General features: G+C 30.4%; 1 protein-coding gene across 3 annotated transcripts; it reads right to left on the minus strand.

The window, feature by feature from the left end:
* Positions 1-81: 81 nt before the first annotated feature.
* On the minus strand, positions 82-24,046 carry LOC134724997 (inactive rhomboid protein 1-like). 3 transcript variants are annotated; one of them, XM_063588439.1, is made up of 15 exons: positions 23,850-24,046; positions 18,163-18,282; positions 14,546-14,900; positions 13,912-14,022; positions 13,122-13,219; positions 12,430-12,669; positions 11,863-11,974; positions 10,990-11,064; positions 10,309-10,470; positions 9,594-9,682; positions 9,218-9,284; positions 7,743-7,931; positions 7,077-7,177; positions 6,117-6,270; positions 82-5,121 (listed from the first exon to the last, which is right to left on the minus strand). In XM_063588439.1, the coding sequence occupies exons 1-15, from the start codon at positions 24,041-24,043 to the stop codon at positions 4,678-4,680; spliced, it is 2,511 nt and encodes an 836-aa protein (XP_063444509.1). In that variant the 5' UTR covers positions 24,044-24,046; the 3' UTR covers positions 82-4,677. The 3 variants fall into 3 exon arrangements, with proteins under 3 accessions (XP_063444509.1, XP_063444508.1, XP_063444510.1); XM_063588438.1 differs by having other exon boundaries at positions 23,838-24,046; XM_063588440.1 differs by lacking the exon at positions 23,850-24,046 and adding an exon at positions 19,732-19,875.
* Positions 24,047-24,960: the final 914 nt, after the last annotated feature.

Genomic DNA, 24,960 nt, shown 5'->3' on the forward strand with positions numbered 1-24,960 from the left:
AGGGAATCGCATGGTTTCTATAAATAAACATTAATGTCGCAATTGGTACCTTGGCAATTACTCAAATAATAACACAGAAAGAAAAGTTCTATAAATTATTTAATGGATGAAACTACTTCAAACAATATTTCAATATTGTTCCTCAACATACAACATATGTTAACACTATAAACTTACAATATAAATTTCTGGACCAAGTCTTATCACATGATGCTTCTAAGGGTATACATGTATATAGAAAACGCTGTTTTATTAAACAAAGTTATTTTGCACCTTATGCGAAGGAGAGACTATAAACAAAACTGTTACAAAACAAATAGTCATCCTGTTAGAAACACAATAACAAGATCACACACACAGATTAGACTTAGTTTAGATGTAAACATACATGACAATTGTTAAGCAAAAAAACAAACAAATAAACTGTAACCTGCAAAATGTGTATCAACCTATTATTTAGATTTATTAGTTAATACAAAATTTGCTATTAAATATAAAATAATGCACCAGCACCTTAATTCATTTTTTTTTCAGTAAAAAGCAGAAAAACAATCTTTCAAAAATATATTGTAGGTTTATTTAAATTGTTAGTTCTTCAAATACAATCTTTTATAACATTCTTAAAATGTTTATTTATACATTTTGCATCGTTAGTGCTTCGTTTTTAGTTTTACTTTGAACTTTCAGTACACTGATTAATTCATCTTATTTATAATAAAATATCTTTGTACATGTACCTCTAACAATATTTTACCAAAATAAATACAGATATGAAGGCACTAGATAAATAGTACACATTAACAATAGTATCAGAAAAACAAAATATATAAAAATAGCCTGAGTATTGAAGACACATTAAAAATTGCCACATCTGTGTATTATGCTTTTTTACTCATTAATCTCTGACAAAAACTTTAGGGAAAACATAAAATTCTGTTAAATATTTGCCATCTTGCACATTCACTTTTACTTAGGAGATGATTGAGAGAGGGTATGCTGATCAACACATAGTTTATGATGGTAGAAAGGTTTATAAGAAAAAATAAATTGAAAGGAATGTTCAGCTGGAATTTTTCATTTTATTTAAGATGTCTCCTTTGTTACTCAGTTTACTAAGCAACAAATTATGCAACACACAAGTTTAAGAAGCCTTGTGTTGTGTAATAATTTTGAGACTCACATTATGTGCAGAAATTCCCTAGAATTTCAATTTGAAGATGATATCATAAAAAAATACTAAAGAAACACATAAATAGTCATGCATTTCAGTAAAAAAAATAGGAATGATTTCCAAATCGATGGAAAGTTAAGAAGCACAAAGAATTATTTGTGAATACATGGTCCTTTAATATCTATATGTACATGTAAGTCAAACAGATTAAAGAAAAATTTACATCCCATAAATTTTAGAATTTACAGTATTTTGTGAAGTTATTTTGATTATCTGCTCTTGATTTAAATACAACCAGTTCAGAATCTTTTTTAAACTGTTATTTTTTGAGGTAGCACTATGTTTTTTTTCAAATTTAAACAAGCTAAGCAAATTGCAACTGATTTTATCTTAAAAAAAAAAAATAGAAATTAATTCATATTTTTGAGTGATCATCTACTAGTAGAATGCATAACATCAATATTTGTTATTAAAGATCCTTAAAAATATATAAAAATAAAAATTATAAATATGGAAGTCAGTTTTTAATTGAGACAGAATGTTAAAATTTTTATTTGCCTTAATTTTCCATGTAGTTCATTTTATTATGAAAAATAAAAAGGCACACAATTATGAAAAAACAAAATTTGTACATATATGCTATTTATCACAACCATTTTTCATTACTTATCCATAATCTAAATAATATATATATTACAATGCCAAATTCAGCAGAAGAAATTCAGTTTAAAGTAAAAATACCTTTCCCTACTTTTTAATAATCAATAAAAAAAAATATATAATGCATTGCTCATGAAGAAATAACTAATTACAAAATAAATATGATGCTTATAATATTACAAACAAATATTCATTAATTCCATTTAAATGCAAATTTGAGCTATTTATCTATGCAGTACAATATCTAAAATATTCATAGACTAAAAGTTTGTCAGTCATGTTTGATCAAAAAGACCTTTTCACAATTACATGTAAACATTATGGGAACTGCAAGTAATACGAAATGAATGCTTTTCTTAAAAGGATAACTGTTTTTGAAATTTTCTGGAAAATCCATTTATTTGCCTTTCATTGCATTTATGTTTTCCTTGCTATGCCTGCATGTAATTATAATTATACATAAAAAAATATTGGTTTTTCAGAATTAAGATATTTTGTGGAAGATAAATTTATTTAATATAAGTTAAGTAAAAATTATGTGCCCAATATATCTAGAATAAGAAAGACACATCGCTAAATGATGACTAGTTAGAAAATTTTAATTGATATGTATCGCTATAGAAAACATAGGTTTAATGCAAAATACATGCGTCATAATTTGTTGCCATTGTCATCAAGTTTTTACTGCTGTCATATTTTTTTTATTAGGTTAACTTTTCTGACAATTGGTTCATTATTCAAATATTGAATAAAATTATGTATAATATATCATTTAGTGAAATGAAACATTGTATACATATATATTTTCTTATTGTTTAAATATCCAAATTTAGAAACAGCTGCCGCTAGGAGACAAAAAAATAATAAAGAATATGTTACAAAGATATCATACCGGGTACATATAAATACATTTAGTTAAAAATCTGAACAGTTGGTTACAAAAAATATCCTTGTATAACACAAATTCAGTTGAAAATCAACAAATGTATAGAATGATAATGATCAAAGCGATAAATGGTAGTTGTATCAAAAATAAACCATATTTTTTTCAGACCTATTATACAGACATGAAAAAAAAGCATCACAAGGTCAATATCATACACAGATATTTATAATATTTTCTACTTGTATTTTGTATCTACACATATATATACAATTACAATAAATAGAGAAATCACATTCAATGAGACAGATATCACAGATAAAACAAGACAAAGTTCTTTTCAAGACACACTCAAAATAACATCTATAAATTAGTCACCATTTGAAAAACTTCATAAAAATGTGTGTCCTAGTTACCTAAATAATTCAGTTGTTCTTTTCCACTGCTCTACAATGGCTACATTAACCCCTGTAAACCTAGTCAATGAATTATAAATAAATCATTCAGAATAATCTCTGGATTTACATAACATTTTATGGCTATCATCTCGCTATATATTGACCAATTTTTATGTAATAAAAAGTGCAGGCAATCCCTAGTGAGAGTCAATAATGCAGAGAGACCAACTGATTCTTATTTCTGTCCTAGATAAAACTTACTGAGAACAGTTGAATTGGGACAACTATTTGTCCTAAACTGGGTCACAGAGAATCAACATTCACTAATAAGTGTCTGAATACTATCGAAAAGGCTAGATCATTATCCCAAGACACAATTTATACAAACAGTTGAGCAACATATCTGAAGAATGTACCCTCCAGTCAAGAATAACAAGAAAAATACATAAAATATTTAGGCAAAAATGAACCATAAACAGTTCAGAATAGTTGATTTTTTTTTTACTCTAATGCAAATTGATTAAATGATTTTACACTAAATATTAAAGTCTTATGTATACATAATATTTATCAACTGCAGTAATATTTCAACACAAATTTTTAATTTCAATGTTTAACATATTTATTGCAGTTGGAGAAACTAATTTCACTTAAACACATGTAAATATTTTGTTATTATGCACAATTTAAAATGAAATCACCTCCAGAAATCATGATTTATTACATTATTTTAATTTTGTAGAATTTCATTTCAAAACCTACAGCATATAGTAAAATTTGTCATGATCAACAAGGCAGTAGAACAAACAAAGATATAAAAATGTCATATTTTCTGTGCAATACTTTCATCAAATTATTACTTGCAATAAACATTGGATTATATAACTGTCAATGAAAACACAAATTTTCTTATCAAATTATCTTACCCAAACTCCTGTATTGAAAGGTACTTCCCATTTCAACAAATGCTTAACAAAATATATTGGAAATTTTAAAACTTGCATATTTTAAAATGAAGATGAAAATATATGTATTCTATGTTTTATGAATTGAAATATCAAGAAGGAACTAAATGAGTTATCTAATATCAAATGTAACAATATCAAAACATGCACGGACTTTACAAAAAAAAATAGTTCTTTGTAAAAATCCTATCTAAATCTTTTTGTTTTGGCTAAAATTATAAACAGCACTAATTTTTTACACAAAATAAACCTAAATAATTAATAAATGCATCTATCAAAAAGAAAATATTCTAAAATAGAAAAATACACTTCAGTTCAGTTGGATCTTGCATTTTCCACCTATTACCCATGAAAAGCCTACTAAATTCATGAAAACTTTGGTCAATTTTTTTTATCAAAAAGCTTTTTTTGTTGTTTGCAAGGTATTCTTTATCCATTTGTATATCCACTGTAAATGGTGGGCACAGGTGAGTGTATGTTTTAAGGTTTTTAAAAATTAGTAAACTTGAACTCTGACTTGGAGGTGTCTGTCAAAAGGTTTCCCCCATCTCACCTTGGTCAGGTAAAAATTGCAAAATCCATGCGAGTTGAAGTGTATGTCTACAAATAAGCTGTGTACGTAGATTCTCTGTCGATCTGAACTTCCATATTCTTACAGAAATTTTCTGTAATTGGAATACAATTGAAGTATTGACACCCTGGACAGTTATAAATAGGAGAGATATAAAACAATATAATTAACATAACAAACAAAATGGTAGCTCCTCCTAATCCAAAAAGAATCATTACACATTTTCTTGTCTTATCAAAACTGCCAAAATGGATGTATGGCAGAATTGCAAATGCCAACAAAAATCCAAAGACGAAACCTGTCAAATGTGCCCAGTTGTCAATCCATGGTAATAGTCCTAGTAAGAACAGGAAACCAATGAAAAGGAGAACCTTGGTTACTTCTAAACATGGTCGTTTTAACATCTGTATACTCTGTATGGCTTCTACCAATAAACAGGCTAGAATACCAAACTGTGCTCCTGCTGGTCCAACCTAAAACATAAAATGGATTCAATATAAATCTAGGTCAAGGCTTAAACTAAGGTCAATTATAAATCTAAGATCAAGTCTAAATCTAAGGTCAAGTATAATCTAAGGTCAAGTCTTAATCTAAGTTCAAGTCTTAATTTTAAGCTCTCAAGTCTAAATCTAAGATCAAGTCTAAATCTAAGGCCAAGTAAGAAATCAAGGACAAATATAAATTTAAGATCAAGTCTAACTATAAGGTCAGGTGTAAATATAATGTCAACAAGAATGTGTCCCCAGTACATGAATGCCCCACTCACACTATCATTTTCTATGTTCAGTGGACCATGAAATTGGGGTCAAAACTCTTATTTGGCATTAACATTAGAAAGATCATAAGGAATGTGCACTCAGTTTCAAGTTGATTGGACTTCAACTTCATCAAAAACTACCTTGACCAAAAACTTTAACCTGAAGGGTGATTATTGGATGTACAGACCAGAAAACATAATGCCCCTCTACTATCGTAGGTGGGGCATAAAAAACATACAACTTGTTTTCCTGCTTCCTTTATTATTTTCTTTTGAGTCCCTTTTCATCATTTCTACCGTTTCTTATTATTTACATATACATGATATATATCCCTGGATCTTCATTATTTACTTGGCTTTGTTTTAAGGTGCCTTTTAGAAATATGCATACAGCTCCTATTGTTTCAAAGTATTTGTACGTCCCTATTTTGAAAGTGATAGATTCTAGCCTTTCTGATGAAGGTAAACCAACAAAAGCGCCTTGATTACATAAATTCATCAAGTTTTGTTATCACTTATTAACTTTTATCAGTATTTCTTATTATATACGCAATCAATTTCAAATTAAAAGAAATAAGAAATTCACATTTTTTTTAATTTTTGAAGACCTATCCCATTGCATTTTTTGCAATATTATTTACCGGTATTCACCAAAAATTTTGAGTTTCCAGTATCTATATTTGTTATTATCAACATGAACCTTTGACCTACCTCAACATGATATGGAAGGAAGGTAGAACTAGCTAGATTGCCAGCTATACCAGACCCGACATAGATAATGGTCATACGTATACATCCCGTTAACTTTTCTACATCTCTCATTATCAACATCTGGAAGCCAATTGTTATCAGCAAATGGAATAATCTGTATCAAAATAAATATGTATTATATTAATAAATCAGTTATATAGTACATCAAGAAAAAAGATATCATAAAAACACTAATTTGAGCTTTAACGTTTTGAAAATATGCTTATAAACATACATCTGTGCATAGTGGCTCTTTAAAAATATGTACAAGGCATTGATTTTTCAACAAACAAACATCTAAGTGTACAGTTATTTTTTTGTAAAGTTATAGATTACCCATGTATCCAAGAAACTTTTGATTAAAAATCATGAACTCATTTTATTAATGTGGTACCTAACACTTTAACTAAAATTAATTTTAAAAAAAATAATTAAAGTATTTACTTTGACCCTTTGACAAAAATATGAAAATTTCAAAAAAAATTGAACGAACCGTTTGATCAGAAAAACTACACTGGTTATATAGCAGTTTGACAAACACTTATTTTGATCATTGAGAAGCTTAATATTCCCTTATGAACACAACGCCATTAAAACGTTCTGCTGATTTTACAGAGTTATCTCCCTGTAGTGTTAGGTACCACCTTAAGTCTTTCTCTTTGTTAATTTTTCCTTTCAATAATTTTGATGGATTCATTATATATATATATATATATATATAATTATTATTCTGGGGTACCAATTCTAATGAATTATTTGGGCAAAATAAATGGTAACCACAATTTCAAATGTTCATCACTACAAAATGTCTATTGGCTTATATGCAGACTATTTAGCAAAACCACAAAATCAAATATTTTTTGCATTTTCCTGTCTATTTTTCCATTTTTTCCCTCTGACATTATAAAACAGATAGCATACCCTCCATGCAAGAATATTGATGTCCATAATCTGTAAAATTGATCAGGAATATCATCATCAGTGAATGGTATCATTCCACAAATCTGCTTCAAACACTTTACCTATTCAAAGAAGTATTAAATAAGTTAATATGTTAAAATGGTACATGTGTTAGTGACTAGAGCTTTTCTATTGCTAAATTCTTTAAATCATGACTGTGTGCAATTTATATCTGAAAACTCAAATCCTTATCCACAGTACTTTTTTTTAAACGTACAGTTGTTCATAAAAAAAATATTGATTTATTCACCATATCAGAATCTAATGCATTATGGGTAATATTTTCAAAAGTGTATACAAAAACATCGTGATTTGTTCAAAATGTCCTTAACAATGAGAATTCAACCAAAGAAGTGACGTTTTTTTTCAATGAAATTACCCATAGTCCTTTAGATTCTAGAACAGCTACTTGTTTCTGGATTTTAAAGCCACTTTCAGCATTATTTTAATAACACATAGCTGAGAGGGTGATAGAGCAGATTGTTACCCCGAGAAAACATTGTCAACCACGGCAATGCTTCCTGGCTAGCAAACAATAAAAATACTCAACGTTTTCTTCTTGAACAATTCTATCATATATATTTTATTGTGTACTCTGCTTTGTGTAAATGTAAGCTTGTAACATACTTGTGAACACAGGAATTTGTCTTCATGATAATATCCTTGCATGAAATTACAATGTTCTCTTGTGGTAATCATGCATTCCCCTTGTATCCCATGGCAACAAGGTCTGCCAGAAAGTTCACAGGTCATATGACGATCTTCTCCAGATACAAAACTGGTATTAGTTAATGGTGCATTGGTGTCCTCACAAAACTTTAAAAAAAAATAAGACATTTAGATAAATGCTAAGTAAAGTTTCAAAAAGGTTAACACTGGAAACTATCATTTAAATAAATTGATTATTTTTATTTGAAACATTTTTCATTAAAAAGCTTACTAATATATCAATAAATATTGAATGACAATCAGACTACTATCCATCAAATTTTAAATGAAGTGGATGAAGTCAATTATAGGCAATCCTAGGGCCTTCATCAAAGAGAAAATTCCATACTGTATAGTCCACTATAAAAGATCCTTACATAAAAATATGAAACAGTTCAATTGAGAAAAATGATGGTCATTCCCAAACCTAAATACAACCATTAACTTGAAAACTATGTAAAAGTTTCAAAGTCAATGAACCATGAAGAGGGGGTGGGGCTCTATATAATCTTTATGGAAAGGATACTTGCAAATGCCAATAAATTTTCAAACCAAATATCGTTGACTTAACATAAGCATGCAGTTCATCATAAACTGATCTAATCACAAACTAATACATGTACTGTGAATTTATTAATATTCTTTGGATACCAATTTTTGTGAATTTCGTGGGTTAAGGGGAACCATGAATATAAAAGTTTTCCTCAAACCACGAAACTTGGTAACAACAAAAATAAATGAATCCACAGTATACTAAGATAAGTTTCAAAGTCACTCATGACTGAGGGGCGAGGTCAAATATTCTCCATGGAAATGAAAAATGCCAATGCTTATACAACTGCATACCAAATATCATTGACCTACCACTTGTGATTTCCCATAAACTTACCTATAAATCACAAACTAATACATGTAAAATAAGCAAAGGTTTCAAAGTCAATAGACCATGACTGAAGAAGCAGGGCCAAATAATCTCAATGGAAATGAGATGTGCCAATGCTTATACAACTGCACACCAAATATGATTGACCTACCACTTGTGGTTCACCATTAACTAGACCTAATAACAAACTAATACATTGTTGACACCGCCGACGACGACACCCAAAACAGCATACTTATGTCTCACTTTTTGACTACGTCAAGGCGAGACAAAAACAAATATGAAAGAAATGAACTAAGTTTTTTTTTACTATTTTGCTAAAACATGGTCCATTTCAACTGTCAGATTTAAAAACAACTAACTACTGCATAAAACACTTATTTATCATTATTGACATTTGTCACTCATGATATAACTCAGCCAACAGTTACAGTGATGGCAAGGACCCTTCTCATTTAATATAAAATACATCTATACATTCTCATTGAGATAAAAAAAAAACCAAACTTACAGGCCAGTTTGTTATGTCATTTTTGTTCCATTCAAATGGTGCAACTGAAGCTGGATTTTTGCAATATCTGTAAATAAAATTTGTAATAAACATAGATAATATTTAATACCTTATTTCATTATATTCATTTCCAATTTGTTTAATACAAAAAAAACCCAGCAAATATCATTTTTTTTTCAGAACATTCAGGTTGTAAAACTACTGTTAATAACAAAACTTTGATATGAGCTGTCTTAATTACGCTGTAAGGGAGAGAACTGTAATTTATTCTAGAATACCTTCTGGGACTATTCAGATGCAGAATAAAGAAATGTTAAAATAAAATGAGTTTGTTTTGAACACACATTGTTTTCAACATTAGTTCTATAGTACATACTTTGGATCTTGACCACACACAGCACCGGTCAGGAAGCCCAAGCTACTTGGATTTGTACTATTATACTTTTTAAATTCTGATATTGTTGTCTGCAATGAAAAAAATAGATTCAATTAACTATATATAAAAAAGAAGATGTGGTATGATTACCAAAGAGACAACTGTCCACAAGAGACCAAAATGACACAGACATTAACAACTATAGGTCACCGTACGGCCTTCAACATTGAGCAAAGCCAATACTGCATGGCCAGCTATAAAAGGCCCTGATATGAAAATGTAAAACAATTCAAACAGTAAAAAATAATATAGTCTAGTTGATAATGTAAATATTTTTCTCTATCAAAAATGTATCTAAATTAACCAATGTTGTTGTGTAGTACATCCTGTTTTTAGTTTTTTCTAGTTTGAATGAATATTCAAGTTTGCTAGGCATAATATAGACTTACTTATAAATGTTTGTAGGTGTTTTGTTTCAATAACTGATAGTAGTAATTGGATTTTTTTTTAGATAAAGTGAGATATTTTTTTTAATTTTTAGCAGTGTTTTGCATTTCTTTAAAAAAAAAATTGTTTATACATGTAATTGATTTCATGGTTTTTACACAAGTCTGCATATATTCAAGACAATAGAAATTATGTACTTTGTTGAACTTTTAAATTTGTGGTTTTATCTTTACCTACAAAGTCTACAAAACTGGTATTTTTTACTTACACTACATTTCGACCTGACACTTTGTACACATCCTGATCCATCGTTCCTTATACAACATCCTGATGTCTTCTCTTCTACTAGGTCTTTAGCTATACCATTGTATATATTCTCATCTTTTCTCATACAGGGGGAATATTTAGCACCGAGATGAATCAAGTCAGCCTGCAATAAGGAAATATGGCATATAAACTATTTATCAAAATTAATGGTTAGGATAAATAATTCCATTATAATGTACCGGAGAGGGTAGGAATGGAGGATTAATTTTTTACCTTGACTTCTATAAATGATAATTTGTTTTTTTTATTAACAATAACTAAAAGAAAGTATATTCTTTATGGGGAATATTTGGAGTTCCTTCTTACCCTTCCACTTTATATGGAATAGCTCCCATATTTCTGTTTAAGATGTGAAAACTATTTCATAGCCCATTTCTTTACATATTTCTGATTAGTATTGACATTTAATCAACAACATTTTTTCAACAGAATTTACTTTGTTTGTATTAGCATGCTTTCAACTATTCAAGAAGCTACACAAGTTACTTTATATCAAATGAAATACCAACATGGGAGATAACTAAATAATTATTATAAAAAGACCTACAACAGTGACCTGTGCAGTGATATATTCACATAAATAATTATTTAAACAGTTGTAAGCCTTTTAAGTTCATCCTACCTGTTTGGGTCCAATCCATAAGTTTTCAGCCTCTGAAAATCGAACTTTCTCAAATGCGAGGTTTGGCATCATCACCTTGAAAGACAACATATATCATGTATATATATATACATTGGATATTGAACTGTTCTGTCCATTACCCCTACTGTGTTTTGTTTATGCAGATATTATCATCAAAAAACATGTTTTAATATGTAAAAGTATGTAAGAATTACATCTGATTACTAAGTATGTGGCCTAGGCTTTCTATTTTTTCTATACTGTGCAGAGACTGTGTTGCAAAGATCTGACTGTATTTACAGTTTTTGAATAGTAAATTGCTGTAGGTTTAGAATGGTTTGCTGTAAGATGGGAAAGGAATATAAAGCAATAGTTCTGTACTGTCAACTGTTCTAACACCCCAAAATGGGATATATAATTTCCGTCTGACAAAATGTTCCATAGTTAGATTATATCACTATTTTTACACTTAGATCTTTCAAAGTCTTATAAAAGTAAGTGATGACGAATTCCAACTGCCTGATAACAATAGGAAATGGACACAAAAAGAACATTCCAGATATTTTGAGAAAATGTCAATATGATACCAGAATCAGTGAAAAAAACTTTGAAATCTATGTATATACTTTATATTAGATTTTGTGATAATTAAATTTGATTAAATTCATATTTCTATGCCCATAAAATGTTGAATCAAAGCACTTATCTTATTTCAACCACAAAGTTAGATTTTATAAGCCACATAACTTTCTGAACTGTTGTATTTTATTGATTTTCAGCCTTGAATTTTTTAAATGCCCTCAAAATGTTTTTATTCCAAATTCAAACTGATAAGTCTTATAAGCTTGTTTTCTTTGAATATATTATGCTTACAGATTCTTCATACACTCTCTCTGACACACCAATAGGAGCAATACCATATACAGCTATAGAAACAATGAACACCAACAGCTGAACAAATGTCACCCAGAATGTAAAGTATGGTCTGAAAAAGGAAAATAAAAACTCTTTAGAAATGTCATCTTTAATAAATCAAGATGGCAATATTAATTGTCTGATGTACTTTAATTAACCTTCATGAAACTCTGTTGCATAGAAAATTGTTACTCAAGGTGAGTTGAAAATTGAAAATTTACTTGGGTACAAAAATGTATGAAAAAAACATCTTACATACTAGTAAAGAAAATTATATCAAGATATAAGAATTTTGGATATTGAAATAAATCATGCTTTGTACAAGATACATGTAAACATATGTGTTGCATTTTTTAATACCAGTTCAATAATCAAATCATCTTCAAAAAGGTTCACATTTATAGACCTTTGGCTTGACACACATTAAACAGGAACAAATATTTTTGAAAATGAAACAACATACTAAATATCAAATAAATGGGGGAGATAATTAAATCTTTATTTAGACATTAAGACAGTTTTTACCTATGATCATCCACATTAGCTATCTGACTTTTAATATTGGAGTTCATTCTGTCACTTCTAAAACTTCTGTTAAATAGTCTACCAACAAATCCCATTCCAACTTGTCTCGTTTCTGGACCAACTTCATTATTCATGATTTGGGGGTTGATTCTTCTCATGCAAAACTCAGGCATGTCAAGCTCGTCATATGGAGTAGAAGGTAAACCCTGAGGTGGCTGCCTCCTCCATCCTCCTGCTGGTCTGGAAGATAAATCATTACTTTGAGAAAGTGATACTAAATTCAGAAATTATGGAGAACATTTAATTTAGAATCTACTTATGGCTTGAATTATGTATAATAGGACTATTTAAACCATGACAAACTCTATCATTTTTATATGCCTGGCTGAAAATTGCACTTGTCATTTCAACTTTAGCACATCATAAATAATTTTAGATACAAATTTGAAACATTAAGCGTTGTTAAGTGACCTATGATTTAACATTTTTCTGAACTTTTATCCAATGGGTTCAATGGTTGCAATGGCCTGAATACACATGCCTGATACCAACTTTTAAATAAATAATGGCCATTGTAATAAGGTAATTTAATTTGATGAAAATCACAATTATGCACTTGAAAATATCTACAGCTATGTATGACAAGGGCATAATAATACAGCTGTGATCTAATTATTTATGTGATATCTTACAAGTTCTCGTATTCTCTGGACATCTTGTGTGTTGGTGGAGCAATTGGTTCATCATAAAATACATCATCTACAAGACTTATAGCATCTTCATGTTGTGGCTGAAATATATATATTCATTGTTGATTACAAATATTAGGCAAATAGCTTTTACTTTTATTCAATTATTTGAACATTCACTTATATACATTATCATTGCTAGGTATCAATACTGATATTTGAAATATTTTTTTAACCACAAGGTCTGAATAATTTCAGTTTTATTTTTTCTAATTTTGTTTTAACAGACTGTGGAGCAGCATCTGTTAACCCTCCTGTAGCATTTGAGGTTACTCTTAGTTTTTAGTGTGATTCATGATGCTCAGTCTCAAGCTTTCTGGTGTTTTGTAGATTTTATGTGTCTCTTCATCATTTTTAATTTCTGGTGTTAAAAGTTTCTGTTTGAATATCCTTTTCGTATCTTTTACCTCTCTTTTGAATACCTCTTACAGAATAGTCAACACTAATGGTATATATCCTGTGACTATTTTCAAACAAATTTCTTAGCCAATCTGTATGATGATCAGTAATACTAAGCATACTGTGTTATTTATGGGATACCAATTTTTATTGATTTCACGAGTAAAGGTGAAAAAAAGAATTAAAAAAAATTTAATATTCAATGGAGTGTAAATTTTCTATAGGCTGGTATGCAGTCGGTGACAAAATCCATCAATACACACACAAATACATTTTTACTCTATCCATGAAAAATAAAGGATCCACAATATAAAATTATCAAATATTTGTTTACCGCATATCCGTAACTTGCTGAGAGGTCATCTCCAAATTCCTCACCCATTCTAGCAGGATCGAAACTGGCACTATGTTTGTACGATTTTCCTCTAAGTTTCTTTCTTGAGGCCTGTAAGAGAAATAAACAAATTAGAAGCTAGAAAATGTTTGCCTGTATTCAATTTTATTACATACTTTATATAAAAGTAATAGAATTATTTACAAGCAGTTTCAACTTCTGTGTGATGATTGAAAAGGGTTTTCCCATGAAAATACCGCAAATGACCAAACAAGATTTGAAATTACAGGAGTTTCCTTAGATATTTTGTAACAGTTACAAAAAAGTTTAAAATCCCCAATGAAGATTTTGAAAAGTTTGCAGGTATGGATATGGCTTTTTCAATACCATACATTGTATCAACCCTCAACCAATATAATCTGTAGAGCAGAGCTTTTGAAATTTCTTTTTTGTTCCAAATAAATAGGGGTGTGATATTAAAAACACCATATAATTGTCTTTATTTATTATTCTTTCCTTATAAATGTAGATGCAAACATAATTTCATTTTTTGTAATTAGGTCTGAAACTTTTTCACTCCCTTATGTTTAATCTAAGCTATGGAAATCATCAAATGGTATAAACTGAAACTTACTGCAATTGTACGAAGACCTTTCCATGTCATCTGCATTACAGAATCTTTACGTAACCTTTTAGGACCGCCAGGTCTACTCCTGGCATAAGTACTTGAACTGGATAAGGGGGTGGTACGTCTAGATGACATTTCACTTGGACGATCACGATGTACTCTACGGAGTGGATCATGGATATATTTGAATTGGTGTGAATTCTCCAAAAACAAATCATCAGATTCTGCTTTGAGAAGATAATCATCTTTAACTTTTCCTTTATATAATCTCATTCGTCTGTTATTCCATCTTTGTTTTTTATCTTCATGCTCGTCATCTAAGTCCAAGCCGAAAAATCCTGTCAAACTTTTCTTTAATTTCCTGTAAGCATTAAAAAAGAATTGAGGATCACTTATGAGAACTAATTATTTTTTTAAAACACGAAATAAAGTCATTTATAAATTGTTATTCAGATGGCAAGTTGTCTCATTGGCACTAATGGTACCACATCTTTCTATATCTATTTATTACATATATATGGAATGAGTTTTTCTTATAGTTAAAGACTGAAAGACCTGTAATTGCTTAAATCAATTGTATATGGGCTTTGTTGGATAGTAAACTTGTCTCATTGGCAATGATACCACATCTCATTATTTTATGTTAAAGAACAGTTTGTTTTTAATTTCTTATTGGCTTCAAGTACAAAACACAGTTATAACAGTTGAAACAATTATCATATACATGTATATTTTTTGTTCAAAACTCTATTTTGGAGTGTTGTAAATTTTTCCAGGTAAATGTGTTTTAAGTATATATATCATGTTCAGTTATATGATGTGTATGCAAAATTATAAATAATTATACATTTTCTTTTTTAATCAGATTAAATGCCAATGGATTTAAATTCTATTATCAATGTTACGTAATTTTATACTGTAAAAGTAAAGATCTATAAAGAAAAGTAAACAATTTCCACCTGACATGCTCCCGCATAGAAACCTTGAATTTTCTTTATTTAAACAGAACTTTCACAGCTAGTAACTGTTTTGATTCTGTTATAGTTGGCACTTCATGTGTGAAGTTTGGATCATGTTTAGTGTCTGCTTCAATTGCTTACCTGACTTATCTTACATGTTGTATAACAATTTGCTCACTTTGTACCTGATGTTTTTTCTTCACATAGTTAAAATTTAGTACATTTGTTATTATAAATAAAGAAGTTTTAAAGAAATTTGCACCAAAAATACTGTTCTATCATTCTATTTACCTATGAAGTAAAATACAAAAATATAAGTGTTAAATATCTTTATGAAAAAAAGATAAAATATAGATTGATTCTGTTCATTTGGCTAAAGGGATTGGACATTAAAGATTTATTATGGGAGGTTGAATTTTGAACATAGTCCAGTTAGGCCAAAATAAATAAATTCCTAGATTATCATCCCCCAGTTGTGATTTCTTACAATTCACAAATAAATCAATTTCATTTCAGGCTATTTAATTTCATTACGTTAATTATGTTAAAGATTTACTTCAAATATGGTAAAAAAAAATCAAAAATCAAATTTGCCTTCCCTCCAAAAAATATATATATACAAATTGATACAGCTTGTTTCCCTACAAAATTCTGAATTGTTCTGTTCAATGCTTACATGTAAGGAATTAGCCTTTTCAAATTATTATTTCAGACAAGTTATGGGATAGATCATTACTGCAATAAATATTATTAACATATATTCTCTGTAAATATTTATTTAATATTTTGTGATATTCAAATTTCTCAACAGGTTTGAGTGTCTTCACTTTCATCATATTTTTTTTACCAAACTAAGCTGACATATTAAAGGGGCATTAACATGATTAGCTGTCAAATTCCTAACTGATTTGACATTTAATCTCATATTTGATTGATAAGGTCCAAAAATGTTTAACCCAAGATGACCTCTGCTGACAACTTTCAAATTAAAGGTTTCGTGAATATAAATAAGGATTTCAACAAGGTTGATTTTAAATTTCAATATTCTGCTTTAATTAATGATTGAAATAAACAAATCTTATTTGAAGTTTTTGTCTTTATGTATCTTACGCATTTTAAAACTTGAAGTACAATATTTGTACACTGGCAAAAGCAGTTTAATACCTTTTTTTCTCCATAATCCATTGCAACTTTTTTCAGCCAAAACCTAGATTTTGTTATTCACTAAAAAAAGAATGATAGCATAAGTAGGGCATGGTGTCCTATGGACACATATTCTTGTTTTATATATTTCTATGATATTAATAAACAAATATGTGTCCCAAGTTATGGATGCCCCACTCACTCTATCATTTTCTATGTTCAGTGGACTGTGAAATTGGGATAAAAACTGTAATTTGGCATTAAAATTAGAAAGATCATATCATAGGGAACATGTGTACTAAGTTTCAAGTTGATTGGACTTCAACTTCATCAAAAACTACCTGGATCTAAAACTTTAACCTGAAGCAGAATGAACAGAGTGACAAATGAATGGAGGCATAGACCAGAAAACATAATGCCCTCTTCTATCATAGGTGGGGCATAAAAATAAAATTTCAGAATATGTGCTTGTGAGTCTTGTCAAATATTCCTTTTAAATCAGGAAACCTAAGCAAAAATGTATTATGTTATTATCAAACATAAATATATTCTATTGACTGTGTAACTGGAGAAATCAGTTCCATTGTTCCTTTTAAAATTCAATTAAACAGAAATGATTCAAGATTTTCTTTCCAGTACTTCTTTTTCTAAATGCTACACTTATGTAAATCTGGTCAATCAAATTATATAATACTGCTTTGCACCATTAAAAGGTGTATAAATTATATTTCAGATATTCAAAAGAAAAATACAAAAGGTGCAAGTGTATGGTCATATTCTTTATGAAAATTATTTCATCATAGATCATTGTAGATACCAGGCTTATAATTTTGCACATCATACACAAGTGACTCATATATGACACTCATATCAAAAATGTCAAATCATCAAATAAAGTACAAAATTAAAGAGCATTGAAGACCAAAACTTATGAAAGATTTTGCCAAATACATCTTCAGGTAATCTATTCCTGGTGTAGAAAATCTGTAGAATTTTGAACAATTCAAAGTGTTGTAAGTCAGTTTATGTATGACAACGTCAATGACAACATATATACATGTATAGGTCATGTATGATCATTTACCATGCACCACTGTATAGCCAGTCACAGGTCAACAACTATATCAAACCTTATAACTTGTATAAAAACACTTAATTTTGGACTAACATTTGTTTGATATCTGTATTGTTTTGTTTTTAATTCAAGGGAGATACATTTAAATCTATAATTTTTTTTAAATACTCAAAGGGGGGAAATTTAAATATTTGAATGGGTTTTAATACAGATTTTATATCTATTTTGTACCAAAGTCAGAGGCATGGATATATATTAACTACAATGTACCTGCTGTACGGTGTGAGCCAACACTCCATGTTTAAGACTGTACTTTTACCTATAAAGGTTTACGTTTTATAAATTGTGACTTGGATGGAGAGTTGTCTCATTGGCACTCATATCACATTTTCTTATATCTACAATGTACATGTGCCTATGTTTATTTACAATCAATTACATTGTACCTTGAAGCTTTATTGAATTTCCCCTCTCCAGTTGTACTTGAGGTACGGGTTCCAGGGGCACTAGCTGTGGTCATCCTGGAAAACTGTCTGTCCATCTTATTACTGGTGTTATATTGTGTCCTAAAATAAACAAAAGTTTCAATCCACGTCAATTTTTAAATTTTACTTTATTTTGCTATCACTATGCTTTTGAAAATGGAATGTTATTAAAGAAAAGTATCCTAAAACTATATATATACTAGTTGAATACTGAGTCCGACCTGAGGTAAGTTACATTTGTACATGAGAAAGTAGTACATTTCAATCCCATACTATTTTTTTTCAATCAAATTACATTTACATTAATTTTGAAATGTACAAAAAATGTAGTTAATCACATTATATACAAGTACAATGGAAAATACAATTTAAAAATGTAATGTTGTGTATTTAATAATTTGAAGAAATTAATTATTAAAAATTTGCGCTGGTACTGATTTCATTTGACAGTGGTTGAATTGTTCTGCAGTCATTCTATGAAACTTTTAGTGTCATAGGCTGAATAGACATGATAGAGGTTTTAATTAAAGTATGTGTACGACTTTAAAATATTTTCTATTCTTATAATCGGTGAATTGATATTTATGGGCAATTTGTCTGGCATTCGGTCTATTCTATGGATTTATGTAAAACATGCTTGTTTACATTATCCATGTTGTCCGAAGCAATTTTCTGGCTTCAAAATCTCTCTGCACACAGAATCAAAAATGGAATTAAGGGAAACATGTGATTACTTTTACTGCTTTTTTTTATGTAATGGTGTACAGACAGTACTACTATGGTGGGGGGAGGTAGGAGGGGTCTTGATCCCGAAATCCAGGACTTAAAAACACTAAATCCAGAGGTCCCAAATTTCAATAAAGCAACTCCCGACATCCCGAAATTAAAAATAGGATTCCAGGATAGCGAAAGTGTCAATCCGGAAATCCCGAGCTTAAAAACAGCCGATCCTGGAGTCCTGATAAAGGTTCTATCCCCTCTATGGTGTATGGTCAAATCATATGTTTTTCCAATGTCATATGTTTTCGTACTTTGCATGCTTTTTCAATGGCAATCATGAATAATGCTATCATAATAGAAAGAAAATCACTTCACATATATAGGAGATACTTTTTCAGTTCACTGCAACCAGAATGTAGACCAAATAATAATGACATCTTAGAAGGCTATTTTAATTTTTTGCTTTGATGTCTAAGACATGAAAGCAGCAAAAATATAATAGCTTTGAGATACATGTATTTCATAATTATTTGACTGACCAAAATGATGCTACATCAAGTGTGGAGCATGATTTTTTTATAATTTCAAAGGGTGAAGAACCACATATCTTGCTCCTATGGATGTATGGTCTGGGGAATACACATGTGTGTGGCAGAGATGTTCCAGTGTAAAATAATTTTATGGTGGAGCAAGTGAACAAGGTTTCGCCGACAGCTGTGAAAGCTACATGTAACGCCTTTGCCAATAATTAAAAAAACGCTTTTCTACCTGTTATGACACTAATCATGTTAAATTCTTTTTTACACTTACTTCTATTTAGGTTTATGAACTATCATAAAGATCTAAATATAAACAACAAACTTGTGTTTACGGTTGATAAGCAGGAAATAACAATGTGGCCATGCGCAAAATTTAAGGTGCACCGGAAGTAACAGAAATACAGTCGGTTAAGATTAACCTTGCAAAATCTAAGGGTGCTTTCGACGACGTTCGCACTTTGAGAAACATTTTTCAGTTAAACCTATGAATGGAAATTTGACTATTCGTACCCGCATGCCGGTACGCGCAGAGCCTGCAATATTTAAAATCTTCGTGTCACAAAAAAACAATTGCTCTTTGAGCCGACAAGTTCTAATATATATCTAAATAGATATGCTTGTCTTAGACTTTTCCAAGGCATTTAATTGACACAGTCCCACACCAGCGGCTATTGCAGAAAATGAGCTACTACGGTATCCGTGGAGTTGTTCTTGGTTGGATAAGCGCATGGCTTACCAAACGAAATCAACGAGTTTGTGTATATGGTGAAATGAGTGATATGAAAGCAGTACGTTCCGGTGTACCCCAGGCACAGGCACTTGTCTCAAAAAAAAATTCCTATATACCTTATTATATTAAGGTATATAGGAAATTTTTGAGACAAGTGCCTGTGACCCCAGGGGACGGTCCTTGGACGGCCTTATGTTTCCTGCTGTACATCAACGACAAAGGCGATTCTATATCGCCATGTACCAGTCTACGACTGTTCTGCTTACGACTCCCTTCTGTACAGAAGCGTCCACAACTCGGATACATGCCAGCAGCTACAACAAGACCTTACCGCGGCAACTGGTAGAATGGGCAAGACGCTGGCAGATAACATTCCATCCAGCAAAATGTTTCATCCTTAGGGTAACCAGAAAACGCAACCCTGTCGTTCACAACTATATATAGCTACCATATGATGGGACATTACCTGGAAACTGTTCAGCACTATCCATACCTCTGCTTAGAACTATCAGAGGACATGCATTGGGACCACCATATAACAAAAGCAACATCAAAAGCCAACAGAACACTTGGATTTTTAAGAAGGAACTTAAATAAGTGCCCACAAGACATAAAAGAGAGTGCATACAAAACATTAGTCCGACCTCACCTTGAGTATGCATCTGCAGTGTGGGACCCATATAAAAAGTGCCATATTAACCAAATCGAGATGGTACAACGAAGAGCTGCTCGATTTAATGTAACATCAACCTATTCTCGGGAACCAGAAACTGTTACCAACATCCTACAGACACTTGGCTGGCCAACACTAGCAACACGTACGCAGACAAGGAGCCAGGCTCATACTCCTTTCTAAGATCTTACATGGAGAAGCATCAGTCATTATTCCAGATTACATCTGGAGACCAACTGTAACAACCCGACAATACCACAGAGACAGGTTTTCAAGAGTCAGCACTTCAACGGATGCATATAAATACAGTTTCATCCCAAGAACAATTGTTGACTGGAACCAACTATACCTGAATGTGCCATTCAAGCTCCCACAACAGTCGCCTTTCGGGTCTGTGTGTGGCAGTTCCTGGCGTAACTATTGATACCTGATTTTAACCCTGTACAGTTGTTGCAAACATCACATACTTTTATGTGTTTTGTTCCTGCATGTAAATAAACAACAAAGTTTGTTATTTTTAACTTGGCGTGTACTGGTTGACACACGCGCACAGTATATTTGCGCATGCATGCGTTATGGAATTTCCGACTGCAGATTAACCACATAGAAGAAGAAGAAGTAATATAAACGGTTTTTTAAACTATTTCTGGGGGATGTTGATGGTAAAAATTGCTTGAAGGTAGTACAGTTATTCAACAAGTTCACATAAGTTTTAAATATGGCTAAACATTAATTTTAGAAAATTTGGAGTTTAGAACAAAATTATAATTATAAAAATTCCAAATTTTCAGAAGACAATTTTGTAAATTAAACTGTAAAGCCTTATCTCGAGCTTGGTTTATGTCAGAATTGGAGTTAGAAACTTGTGTTTGCTTATCAAAATACCATAAACAAAATATGAGCAATTATTTCTTTAAATACAAAGATTTCATAAATGTTTCTGTGCTTACTTACTATACATTGTTTGTCAAATAAAATATCAAATAAGTTTGTATATATCATATTATCATTTCCTTTCCTACCGTTATCAAGTGTATCATAAAAAATAATGAACAATGAAATAATAATCCACTAAAATTCAGAATCACACTGACTTTTAATTATGAGACGTCAAAATTCAACCCGTAGTGAAAAAAATCCGATAAAAAACGTTCGAGCGCAAATGATATCAACTTTCGAGGTTTTATTTCGGTCACGGGACTAATCCTGAATCCTACTAAAAATTGAGCACAACTTGACCAAAATCCTCCTTGTACAAATGTGAACATCCCAATAGAAATTGGAATTCTGAGTTTTACTGATAATCTGAATTATAATTTCCTACTAGTATAGGTATTGGAATTCTAATTGATAAAAGGAGGACCATGTTTAGATCCCACCGAATTTCAATTTCTACTCTAACATATATATATGTTGTGTATAAGATGTAAGTTTGTACAAATTATAATTTGTACAGGGTTTTAAATTTTGTACAAGTTATAAGTTTTTTGACACCTACCTTCGTGCAACAGGTGATACAGGTTTAACTTATAAAATGTACCAGTGTAATGTTTTAAATTAAAAAAAATATATACTTCAACCTAACATTTAGTGCTATTCTCCTTGCCTTCAAACTGGAAATGAGGATACCTGAATGGTTTAAATTCTATTCTTATTTTTTTCCTTATACCATATTCATATCCATACAAAATCTTTGTGAGGTCATTTAATGTGTTTGTATCAATGCTCAATATATAAGACTGTATTATGAAACTGTGAAAAATTGACAGAAATATGCGAAGCAAAAGAATGTGTGCTTGCATCATCCATTTTTGTTCAGCAGGTCATAAAACACTGATAACTTGTACAAAAATTCTGTACAAATTACAATTTGTACAACATTACAACTTGTACACAACATATACATGCGATATCAAATCAAGACAAGCAGACCCTTCATTGGGCAATCTTTCACCGGGATTTTGATGGCTCATTTTAGTATGCATTACGAATCTATTGAACTCCATCTGAAGATCGAAATTGACACAAGTTGCATTTAAAGTTCCAGAGATACAATTTTTTATTAAACCAATTTTTCAGAATACAGCTATCATATGGCAAGCCGTTTTGCTGTTTATTCTTACTTCAAGATATCTCATAAACTTTATAAGATATCTTATAAACTAAATGAGATATCTTATAAACTAAATGAGATATATTATAAACTTTATAAGATATCTTATAAATTATATAAGATATCTTATATAAAAATTGTTTTAAAGATATCTCATATACTTCATAAGATATCTTATAAACTTCAGAAGATATCTTATTAAGTTTATAAGATATCTTATAACGTATATGATATATCTTATATAACATTAAAGATATCTTATATAATATATGAGATATCTTAAATAATATAAGAGATATCTTATAAAAATTAAATTAGATAAGATATATTATATATTAAAGGAGATATCTTATATATTATAGGAGATATCTTGAAATTCGAATTGCCATACTATCATCTTTTAATCGTGAAATTTTCATAAAATTGTATCGGTTTAACCAGTTATTTTGTCTAAAAGAAAACCTAAACACAAGGCTGTACATGTATCTTAATGTTATGTGAGTCATGGTGACCTATTTCATCAGAGGGTGGAATAACAACGAACTCGAAGGGAAATCCAAAACGCGAAAATCACAAGCTCAAACACATCTAACGAATAAAAAACAACTTTCAAGGCTTAATACTGACATTCCATATGTTGAAAATGGTAGATTAAACCTGGGTTTTATAGCTAGCTAAACCTCTATCTTGTTCAATTGTATGACAGTCGCACCAAGTTATAGTTTTTTTTCTGAAATATAGTTGCACAAGCAAATCAAAGTCAATGAAAATCACATGCAATTCTCGGCGAATGACATTATTTTGTGTGTTCAGGATGCAAATTTCAAACACACTATCTTAAACGATATATACAGAACATACCTATAAACATACTTTTTATATCCTACTTGATAACCAACTTGTGTCTTTGGGATATATCTAATTCGATTTGTAAAATTGTCACCAGGTCTAAGTTCTTTTGCATAAAATCTTTTTCCATTTTCAGAACTTACACCATTTCTTCTGTAAACATGTTGATAAACAACCGGCACCGGAATTAATCTCGACTTTCCTCTATATTCTTCCATGTTATGATATGATAACTGTGGTGTTAATTAAGTCGCTTTTCTCTCTATTGAGTAAAGCTCATTGATATGACATCATAATATACTGAACATAAAAAAAGTAGCCAATATTCGTTTGAGAGACTTTCAAATCAAACTATTAGTAATTACAGTCACGGTTCTTTCAAAAAACTAACTGAATAATTATTACGAACTATTTATGGAAGATTTTCATTTGACTTTTACTATTACGCCCCTGGTTTTATGGTGGGGTTCGTATCCCCAAGTCTTAAAATCAAGTTTTCCATGTTGTTTTTTGTATTGTTGTTTGTCTTTTGGTCGTTCTTATTTTCAAGCCATGGCAGTGTCAGGTTCTATGTTCGACTCGTAAGTTGGAATATCCCTATGGTATCGATTCGCCTCTCGGCTTTTCATGTATATGTAGGATTCGGAACCGCGATGGCCATGCTGAAGTGGCGTTAGCTTCGCTAAAGTGCGATGATAGTTACCCTGAAGTTCGATGGTGGTTACGCTGAAGTGCGATGGTCTAACTGTGACAATGACTAAAAAGCAAATTGTACGTGAGCTGTTTAAATAAAATAACATCACTAAGATTTTTCCAAAGTTACTTTTAATTCCTGTTGAGTTCAAACCCAATACTTTATTTTATTTGTTGTGAAAAGGTTTTAAGGCATACTTCAGACCACTCGTTAGCTCATCTGCAAACCATGTTCATCATTGCGGTTTGACGTAGTTTAAAATATTTTTGTAAACTCTATCTGCACTGCTCAAAACTGCCCTGGACTTTAACCGTTCTTTTCTCCTTCCTATCCTTTGTAATCATAATCAATTCATCTACAAAACCCTGTCCTCCTGCCTGCGAATCCCTGCTGTATTTTATTGCGTTATTTTGGCGTAAATATAAAATTTTAATCCTGGTA

Source organism: Mytilus trossulus, chromosome 7 (assembly GCF_036588685.1).
Source record: "Mytilus trossulus isolate FHL-02 chromosome 7, PNRI_Mtr1.1.1.hap1, whole genome shotgun sequence".
Taxonomy (NCBI): domain Eukaryota; kingdom Metazoa; phylum Mollusca; class Bivalvia; order Mytilida; family Mytilidae; genus Mytilus; species Mytilus trossulus.